Genomic DNA, 10,174 nt, shown 5'->3' with positions numbered 1-10,174 from the left:
CCTGATTCCAGTGATGTATCAATTAGTTTACTGGGTGCAGCAGTTGTGATACAATCACAGTTTTTCTGCTGCAGATCTAGCAGAGCTCAGAATGCTGAGCTCTGTATAACTCCGCCCACACCACTGATTGGAATGCTGAGCTCTGTATAACTCCGCCCACACCACTGATTGGAATGCTGAGCTCTGTATAACTCCGCCCACACCACTGATTGGAATGCTGAGCTCTGTATAACTCCGCCCACACCACTGATTGGAATACTAAGCTGTGTATAACCCCGCCCACACCACTAATTGCCAGCTTTCTGTACTTTAATTACTTTTTATAATTACAGAGAGCTGCTAATCAGTGATGGAGGCAAAGGTGAGACCAAGAGACACCTAGTCCTGTAATGATAGTCTGCTGCTGATAAAACACTGATTGTATTGAAACAGCAAAACACAGACCAGTAAGTGACACATCGCTGGAATCAGGGTCTCTGCCCCTACATCATGCTGCTCTCAGATTACATAACAAAAAACTGCTGATGGATTCCCTTTAAAAATAGACTGAAATGAAAAGAAATCTTATTAAGATATGTACATTTATAGAAGGTCTTTATGGAATTCGCTCTAAACTAAGAAGAGTCAAAGCAAAATGCAACAAAATACTCTACAGGACATAACAACCTTTGCCAAAACTCTTCAAAACCTTTCCAAGAAAAGCTTCAGGAAAAGAAAATCTCCTCCAAAAAAAATGAATGTTCCTGATGGAAGTTCCTCTTCAAAAACCCAAAAAAGTTCTTGTGTAAAACTGAAAGGTTCAAGTTTCAGGAGAGGCGGGAGATTTCACAGAACAGGTCAAATCTTGTGGGTTTAGGGTACATACACACATGGCAGATATTTTTTTTCCAGAGATTTCTGCTATACCTAATGCCACATTTGAATATATCCTTACAATGGTCACTGCTAAAATAGGAAAAAAGTTATGTCCATGTCTCATAGAGGTAAATCCTCTGTTTTATTATTGACATATTTTTAGGAAAAGAAAAAACTGACCGGCACTTCCAAAACAAGAAATAGGTGTGAACAGGCGCTTACTATGAGCAGCTACTTCCACATACAACTAACATACAAAGCAGCACACTGTAACGCTAAGTATGTGAACATGAAATGTATGAAATATGAATAGCATTACTGCTGTAGAAAATAGAAATAAATGAGAAATATTAGCGCATAAATTAGCCAATCCATGTGTACCTGGTAGCCACGTTAAGGTGACTCTCAAAATACCAGGACCCTATCAATGTGAACTCCTTTCTAAGAGACTATGTCTGCTTGTGCGTGGGAAGGAAAGAACCTGCTGCAATTAGAACCACTTGCCTTATCGTGGCTACCAGGTACACACGAATTGGCCAATTTATGCGCTAAGATTTCTCATTTATTTCTATTTTCTACAGCAGTAATGCTATTCATATTTCATATATTTCATGTTCACATACTTAGCGTTACAGTGTGCTGCTTTGTTTGTTAGTTGTATATGGGGGTAGCTGCTCCTAGTAAGTACCTGTTCACACCAATTTCTTGTTTTGGAAGTGCTGGTCAGTTTTTTCTGTTTTTATGTATAAGCTTTAACTGAGCACTCCACCTCTAGGCCACAGGTGGTTTTAATTGCAGCAGGTTCTTGCCTTCCCATACACAAGCAGACATAGTCTCTTAGAGAGGAGTTCACACAGGCAGGTTCCTGGTATTTTGAGAGACGCCTTAACGTGGCTACCAGGTATACATGAATTGGCCAATTTATACACTAAGATTTCTCAGTTATTTCTATTTTCTACAGCAGTAATGCTATTCAAATTTCATATATTTCATATTCGCATACTTAGAGTTGCAGAATGCTACTTTGTTTTTTATTTATATTTTTAGAAAAGGTCCTATGTTGTAATTTCCTGTTACTTGAGTTTTTCTCAGAAATGATAGATCCTGTTTAAAGATTCTGCCTACCAAGAATTTGTGTGACTTCCCTTTATGGTGCCAGAAGATTTAGGTTAAAGGGGAAATCCGGGACTTTGTGAAAAATAAAAAATGTGCCTAAGCAATAACAGGCAGGTAGTTGATATCTATATGCCTGTTGTGCCCGGCGCCTGTTGTGTCTGGCGTCTGCTGTGCCCGGCGTCTGCTGTGCCCGGCGTCTGTTGTGCCCAGCGTCTGTTGTGCCCAGCGTCTGTTGCGCCCAGCGCTTGTTGTGATTTTCGATTCAGCTGCCTCTGCTGATGTCACGTCGACAGAGTAGTGGCTTCTTTTCTGTTCTGTTGACGGGGTGAAACTTCCGACGTACTGCTGATTGACAGCCGGATCCCAACTGCCTAACTGGAGGAGCCATATAAGATCCTGGGTTTCCCCACAGGTCTGAGGTTAGCCATTTAAAAAAAATAAATCATGTATTTTAGCTATTCTTTGGTAAACTGATTCATTATAATAACACTTATTTTACGTTGTGTTTTTCTTGGCAACATACACGAATTTAGAGCAGAAAAATACTCAACATGTGCACATACTCTCAGGACTCACATTTTTTTTTCTGCATTTTAAAACATGTAAAAACACCAAGTATTTCAAGAATTTTTATGTTTTTTTTGCATGCATTTGTATTGACATTTGAAAATTGTCATTACTGTCTTAAATGGCTTATTTCGGGTCCTATAAAAATGTTTGTAGAAAAAATGCTATACTTGGAAGATGCTATATTTTGATAACCAAACCCTAAGGCTATGTTCCCACAATGAATTTTTGGTGAGTTTTTTATATTGCAGATTTTCTGCACCCATTAAGTAAAATAGGTTACTTGCATTTTTTTGAAAATACGCAGAGTAAAAAACTCACCAAAAACTTATCGTGGGAACGTAGCCTAAAATTCTACAAAAATTCCACACACCAGAACTCTGACTTTAACATGTCAAAAATAGCTAGATTTTGGTGCAATTCTGGTTTTTGGGCATAAAAACTTTAATGAATCGGACCCAAAGTTTTTACACCAGTCTATGCAAGATCAGATCCGCCAACTTTTCAAAAATTACACAGAGCTGGACATGGTGTAGCAAAGTCTGCCTAACAAATTGATCTTAATTTTTGTCCCTGGCTGGAGAAACATTTCTGCCGGAAACACATGGCTGTTGTAAGATGTTAGTGCTTACGCCTTTTAATAAACTTGATGTATCTTAGTCCAGCGATCCTTTCATTGAAACAAGTTCAAAGTGCTAGTCTTAATGAAACTGAGTCTGTTAATTTTGGTAAGTGAAAGAGGAAACAAAAAAGATAAAGTTTACTTTTTACTCAATGTGGTCCGGAGTCTGGCACATAGGGATCTTTATCTTGATCCTTAGGAACAGGAAGATGTCTACTAAGCAACCAGTTTGGAAAAAAATATTCTCTAAGGCTACATGCACTCAAAGTCTTTTTGCTGAGATTTTGGAATATAAACTCAGGTCTAAGGGGTAAGGTTTCTCCTTGTGGAGAGTGACATACTGGCCCTGACATACCAATGTAAAGAGGTTTATTTGATGTGCAATGCTCCTCTGCGAAATTAAACATGCAAATTGCCTCTTCAGAGAGGAAGAAGACTGGAACTCTATAGCGCCACCTGATGGAAGCAGCGATCCTACAAGTCAATATCAACCCTTTAACGAGCCTTGCAATATGACTTAGGATAAAAGCCAAAGCAGAATCTCAATTTGCAGACATGGTGTTTCAGGGTATTGCCCCTCATCAGTGCAAAGTATGAGATCTGATTTGGTTAGGTATGAGGCTCTGGACTGAGGTCTAAGGGATAAGGTCTCTCCGTGTGGAGAGTTACATACCGACCCTGACATACCAATGTAAAGGGGTTTATTTAATGTGCAATGCTCCTCAGGGAAATTAAATATGCAAATTGACTCTTCAGAGAGGAAGAGGACATGTACTCTATAGCGCCACCTGTTGGAAGCAGCGATCCTACAAGTCACAATCAACTCATTAATGAGTCTTGCAATATGACTTAGGATAAAAGCCAAAGCAGAAACTCAATTTGCAGACATGATGTTTCGGGCTATTGCCCCTCATCAGTGCAAAGTATGAGAGATCTGAGGAACATAAACTTAAAATTATTGATGAGTTCTGAGATATGGAGGAGGATTTCAAGTTTCCTTTCAGTTCCTGCTCCAAAAACTACTAAAAAACCTCAGTGTGCACATGGTAAGTTTTTGATATTGCATATATTCAGCACCTATTTGCTAAATTAGGTTACTTGCATTTTATTCATTGTGTTTTTGAGTGTGGTTTTTTTTTTGCTTGCGTTATCATGGTTTTAACGCTGCAGTTTTTGTCTCTTTATGGTATGTCATGCATTCAATTAAACTACTCATTTTTTATTATTTCTTGGTATTAAGCCTTGACAAAAATTGATTGATACTGTCTTGTGCGGATTACATGTGTTATATTGTGTTTTTGCAGCGGAAACATACTAAAAACGCATAGGCGCTTCCATATTGAATGCAATTACATGGTGCACCTGCTCGAAAAATTGACATACTGCAGATCTAAAAATAAAAGTACCATAGGTCAGTTTGCACAGTGTTTGAGATATGTCTCATTTGGAGAGGTGCATCCTCAAAGCCCTTTTTCGGATGAGCAGTACCAGGCGGCAAGGACAAAGGATTTGTTGCAGTAAGATGATCTAGAAGGAACAATGGCAACGATGTAGCAGATTTGGAGCAATGGCAACTAGTGTAGCAGAGTTGTAATCCACAAGGAAGCAGAGTAACATGTTAATATCAGAGAGATGATGATAATCAAAAGGATGAACAACTGATGCAGCAGAGCCGGGTTTGCAATGTAAGTTAAATGTAGCAGAGCTGGACACAGCAATCAAACTGAGTAGTAATATGTTGAAATGTCAAAGTGACAAGGAACCAGTACAGGAGAGGTGAGTTTTCACTGCAGCTTAAATGCAACAGAGCTGGTCACATTAACATTTTTCTTTTGTTTATAGCTTGTTAGGAGACTGGCCACCACTACTGTCGAACAAAATGTGCAGTTCTTACAAGCTCTTTTCTATTAAGCTTGTAAGCGCTGCTCTGAAGCTGGCTGCGATTACTGGAAAGCACTGTTAGCTCCTAATCCCAGCCAGCTTCAGTGCTGCGCTTACGAGCTGGGCAGCAGCGGTGGTCGGTCTCCTAGAAAATGTGTTAACATTTCAAGAACGTCTGCAACATTTTATGAAATACTTTGCTTTGCCAAATCCTTCTGTATCCTGAGCTGCTCTTCTGGTCTCACAATCTCTGGGTTCCTGTGATGTTACATCAGATTTTCCCTCACCGGGCACTGAAAACGAAAGGATGGGAGGGGCTTGTTGATCAGTTGGGTGGGGCTTACAACATGGGTGGGGCTAACATCACAGGTGGGTGTGACTTTGCTTTGGGCTGCATTCAGCTGACCCCATTCTGTTTCTGTGAATGCTGCAACAGCCTCTCTCTGCAGTCCCAGCTCTCCCTTGTATCTGTATGTATACAGCAGGGTTTATATACATGCACACACATCGCTGTATACCCTGTATAATGTATATACATCCTGCTGTATTCCCTTTAAAATGTGAATATATTCAGATCTCTCCCCATCCAATTTGTCCATTTCAATAAGGGGGAATAAGGGATAATCTTCAGTGCCAAGGCTGGTGTTCTCGTGCTTTCTGCCTTATTTCTATCCCCAGCAGTGTCCTGTACAGGAGATAGTGCTAGGCAGAGGGTGAGGCTGGGGTGTAGGTGGAGTTACAGGTCTGTCCTCACTGCTGGCTTGCAGCCCAGCACAAGGAATGATGGGAAATGTAGTAAGAGGATTCTGAAGAGGAAGTGGTGGGACGGCTGTGACTGCAAAACTGGTGCCAGGACACAAGAAGAGAAGCAGAAAATAACATGAAACTTGGCAGAAAGTTTTATGCTTTTTTTTAGGGGCATTATTCTAAAGCATTTATGGCAAAACCTGTAACTGATTCAGGGTAGTGGACAATCTCTTTAAATCTATTCCCTGTGTGTTCCCCTACTAACTAGTGGTCTTCACCTTTGCGAATGAAGAGAATATTTTAGCTTCATATTATTACGGCAATGTTTATATAGCATTGTATGGCAAAGGTATCTATATGTACAGTGCAAAGGGATTATTATCATCTTTTTGCTGAACCCCCTGGTGATATTTTACCTCCAGTTAAAGCTTTCTGGGGTGGGGGTCATCCATTACCCCTGGAGATACAAGGTTGTGCTGTGTGGGTTACTATATAGTTTGGGCAGCAATTACATTATGTGTAAAGATTATTATAGCCATGATTCATCATGACAAATCTGTAATATTGGTAGCAAGCAGGTTTCTACTTTTTTTTTTTTACAGCACTCAGTCACATGATTACTCTGGTTTTATTTCCTTATTCACAGAACTTTCTTACTTGAAACTGAAAATGTGAATATAAACCACATCCTAGTTTACTACAGTGAAGAGGTGAGTATGTATGTATGTATGTATCTATCTATCTATCTATCTATCTATCTATCTATCTATTGTGGTAGATCGCTCACTCAGCTGCACACGGAGGTAGACACAGGTACACTGTCTCTTTAAATTTCTTGTTGGTTTATTAGAATGCAACATAAACCAACATTGAGTCCATAAAAATAAACACGGCCCTTTGGGCAAAACACAGTCCTTGTGTTAGCAGGGGTCCGCCTGCTCAGAGTTTAGCAACTCCACATGGTTCAGGTCATCTCAACACAAACATGTCTGGAGTTTGCCTCTCCAGACTTACTGAACACTGAATGCCTCTACAGGCTGGGTATTTAAACCCAAGACCACACCCTGGGGTGGAGATATGGTGAACGACCTCCCACCCGCTCTATAGTCGTTCACAAAAAACTGGCCCATAAAAATGGCTGATTAACCCTCTCAGCACATAACATGCCAGTGACTTTGTCACACTATCTGTCCCTGTATCCATCTATTTTTCCCTGTATCTATCTATCTATCTATCTATCTATCTATCTATCTATCTATCTATCTATCTTTCTTTCCTTCTTTCCATCCATCAATCTATCCTTCTTTCCATCCATCCATCTATCCTTCTTTCCATCCATCCATCCATCCATGCATCCTTATTCCATCCTTCTTTCCATCCTTCTTTCCATTCATCCATCCATCTGTCCATCCATCCATCCTTCTTTCCATCCATCCATCCTTCCTTCTTTCCATCCATGCATCTTTCCTCCATTCATCCTTCTTTCCATCCATCCATCTTTCCTCCATCCATCCTTCTTTCCATACATCCATTCATCCATCTATCCATCCATCCTTCTTTCCATCCATCCATCCATCCATCCATCCATCCATCCATCCATCCATTCTTCTTTCCATCCATCCTTCTTTCCATACAGCCATCATTCCATACAGCCATCATTCCTTCATCCATCCTTCTTTCCATCCATCCATTCATCTTTCTTTCCATCCATCCTTCTTTCTATCCATCCATCCACCCAAGATCCTATAACACAAAAGAAAATTGATTTGATTGATCTGATTGTTAAATTACTAGCTTGACCTTGGTCATTAACAAATCTTTGGAAATGAGAACAAGGACTGATTTAGGAGTCTAAACTGCCATAAAGTGTTTTTTATATGTAAAATATTATTTTATTACATAACCAGTGATGATCGCTGACTCTTATGTCTTCAGTTAGTAAATAACAACATCATATAGTGACATGTATGTTATACCGAGTGCATGTTACCTGTTTATTTGGAAAAGTAATATATGTTTTTTTTTTCTCAATGTTGTTTGCACAAGATACTACAGGGCTTTTATCACATTGATATGGCGTTCTCCTGTGGATTATGTAAGTGTGTGCATTCAGAGCTTGCTAAGTGGATTATATACTAGTAGTATCCATTATCAGAAGGAGAGATGAGTGTATACATCAGTAATGGACATATTAATATTAAATACCATAGTATAATATTTTGGACATCTTAATATTAGAGCTAAAAGAATAAATTATGCTAACAGCATTATTGAAGAAGCATTCCTGTTACTTTTTTTATTTTCTAAACCTACTTAAATATCAGTGTTATGTAGGCAAAACTGACGCGTTTTGGACATAGAACTGTCCTTAGTCATGGAAATAACTAAGGACAGTTCTATGTCCAAAATATGTTGTTTTTTGCGACGATGCAAATTTTTAATGTACCTGGAACCTTTTTAGCTGTCCGAATAACTTGGAGAAGTTTTATAAGTCATGGAAATGACTAAGGACAGTTCTATATCCGAATTGCGTCGTATTTTGCCTTGATGCAATATTTTTCACATACAGTACCTGGAACAGTACCAATAAATTGGAGAAATTTTATGTCATGGAAATGACTAAAGACAGTTCTATGTACAAAACGCGTCATATTTTGCCTTGATGCAATATTTTTTACTTACTTAGAACCTTTTAAGCTGAACCAATAAATTGGAGAAGTTTTATATCCAAATGGCTGGATACCTTCATTTGCTTTGTCGGCATCTCAAGTCGAGCAGGGGTTTTAACTTTCTGTGCCGATGATTTTCACAGGCAATCTACGGAGCTGGCGAACTTTGTACTTTTGTAATTAAAAACAGAGCCATAGTCGTTGATAATAAATATGAATAAAGAGTAAACAGAAAGGCATAAAGTAATATTAGAATTGTATGGACATTATTACAAAAGGGTAAAGTGCAAGTGCAATAAAGAAATCTGATTGCCATATGGCATAAAGTAATGTAAGATCACAAAAGTTATTAATAAGTAATGATATATACATGGAAAAGGCAAAATAGTACTGAGATACACAAAGTACAAAATTCACAATAGTATGTGAATAGACGGTGTGAAGAATATTTGATATGGAATTATATCTCCATGATCACCCACCCCTTGTAGACTGTGAGCCCTCGCTGGCAGGGTCCTCGCTCCTCTTGTACCCGTCGCCGTCACATTGTGTTCAAGATTATTGTAATTGTTCTTGTATTATACCCCTTCTTCACATGTAAAGTGCCATGGAATAAATGGCGCTATAATAATAATAATAATAATAATAATTTGTATCCTATTTGGCATGGGATCATAAAACTCTCTTCAGCCTGTGGCTGTACAGAACATCTAGCAGCAGCATGGGGGGGTCAAGAGTCAAAAGGCTGTGGTGACAGATCTCACACCTTGACCTGCTCAGAGCAGGACAAACACTTGCTTACCATGTGGATATCATGCAGTCTGCCTTGTTCAGATAGCTAGGATTTCATAAGGAGAATATGGAGATACTATACATCCTAGCTGTACATCGTGTATATTTCCGAGATCCCCAGACCGGACCAAACACTTTCCAGGGCCTCGATCCGTTCTGGTGTCACAGGGTGGGGAGATATGTAGAATAGCTAGTAGGAAAAAGATAGCAAAGCTGTGTTTGGTCTTAACACGTAGCAGGGACCCGGCGTGATCCGATGGCACCAGAACCGCCTCCTTAGGACTGTCCTTTAAAGGGAATCTGTCACCCCCTGGGAAGTACTGTATATAACCTATTGGGCATACAGGTGATAGAAATGTTAATCTAGTCCTACCTGTATACCTCATATTAATGGTCTTGTTGCGGTGAAATCTTATATCTTTAGGTTAATAATTCCTTCCATGCCCCAGGCACGGAAAGAATCCCCACCTCCTCTCTTCATTATAATAATACCCACCTCCCCTGCATATCACAGTGTCCTGTGACGTGCAATTGTGGCGCTGTAATCTCGCGCCTACGCCTTAAACTCCCTCCACGATCCTCCCTGCTATGGGAGAAAGTCTCCGTGACTCACCGTCACAGTAGATCACAGGCTAGTGTATTCCGTGATTTTCTGTGCAGTGCCTCCCTGGGCCCGTATGGACAAGGGGTGTCTGTGTAAAGCTGTGCCAAGCTGACCTTACGTGCCCCTAGATGGGATGGAACAGCACATTGGTGCAAGTGGGGAGACCGTATCACGTGATCCTTCTGATGTAATAGTGACGTCAGGCAGGGTGGCGAGGTGCGGATCCTTCACATGTGGTGGCCGCGGTGGGATTCCGCGTGATCTCTTTGGTGCCATCCTTCACAGACGGTTGTATAGTGCGGCAGATTTAAAAGGATAAAA

At 40.0% G+C, this 10,174-nt stretch overlaps 2 protein-coding genes across 4 annotated transcripts in view; one reads left to right on the top strand and one right to left on the bottom strand.

Moving 5' to 3' along the window:
- SART1 (spliceosome associated factor 1, recruiter of U4/U6.U5 tri-snRNP) overlaps positions 1–8,576 on the bottom strand; it is a 187,564-nt gene extending 178,988 nt beyond the window's left edge. Inside the window, exon 1 of one of the 2 annotated variants that reach the window (XM_073658449.1) lies at positions 8,471–8,576. The gene's annotated coding sequence lies outside the window, so the exon portion shown is untranslated. The remainder of the gene's footprint in view (positions 1–8,470) is intronic. The other variant, XM_073658450.1, reaches the window with a different exon arrangement.
- LOC141173906 (transmembrane protein 272-like) overlaps positions 2,056–10,174 on the top strand; it is a 30,030-nt gene continuing 21,911 nt past the window's right edge. Inside the window, exons 1-3 of one of the 2 annotated variants that reach the window (XM_073658451.1) lie at positions 2,056–2,390; positions 6,435–6,498; positions 7,835–7,883. In XM_073658451.1, the coding sequence (XP_073514552.1) occupies positions 7,862–7,883 (22 nt within the window). In that variant the 5' untranslated portion in view covers positions 2,056–2,390; positions 6,435–6,498; positions 7,835–7,861. Of the gene's footprint in view, positions 2,391–6,434; positions 6,499–7,824; positions 7,884–10,174 lie in introns of both variants that reach the window. The other variant, XM_073658452.1, reaches the window with a different exon arrangement.

This window comes from Phyllobates terribilis, unplaced genomic scaffold (assembly GCF_046119375.1).
Source record: "Phyllobates terribilis strain yellow unplaced genomic scaffold, ASM4611937v1 Scaffold_13__5_contigs__length_258822181, whole genome shotgun sequence".
Taxonomy (NCBI): domain Eukaryota; kingdom Metazoa; phylum Chordata; class Amphibia; order Anura; family Dendrobatidae; genus Phyllobates; species Phyllobates terribilis.
Note: the sequence above shows the minus strand (reverse complement) of the source record. Positions and strands in the feature narration are given on the sequence as shown.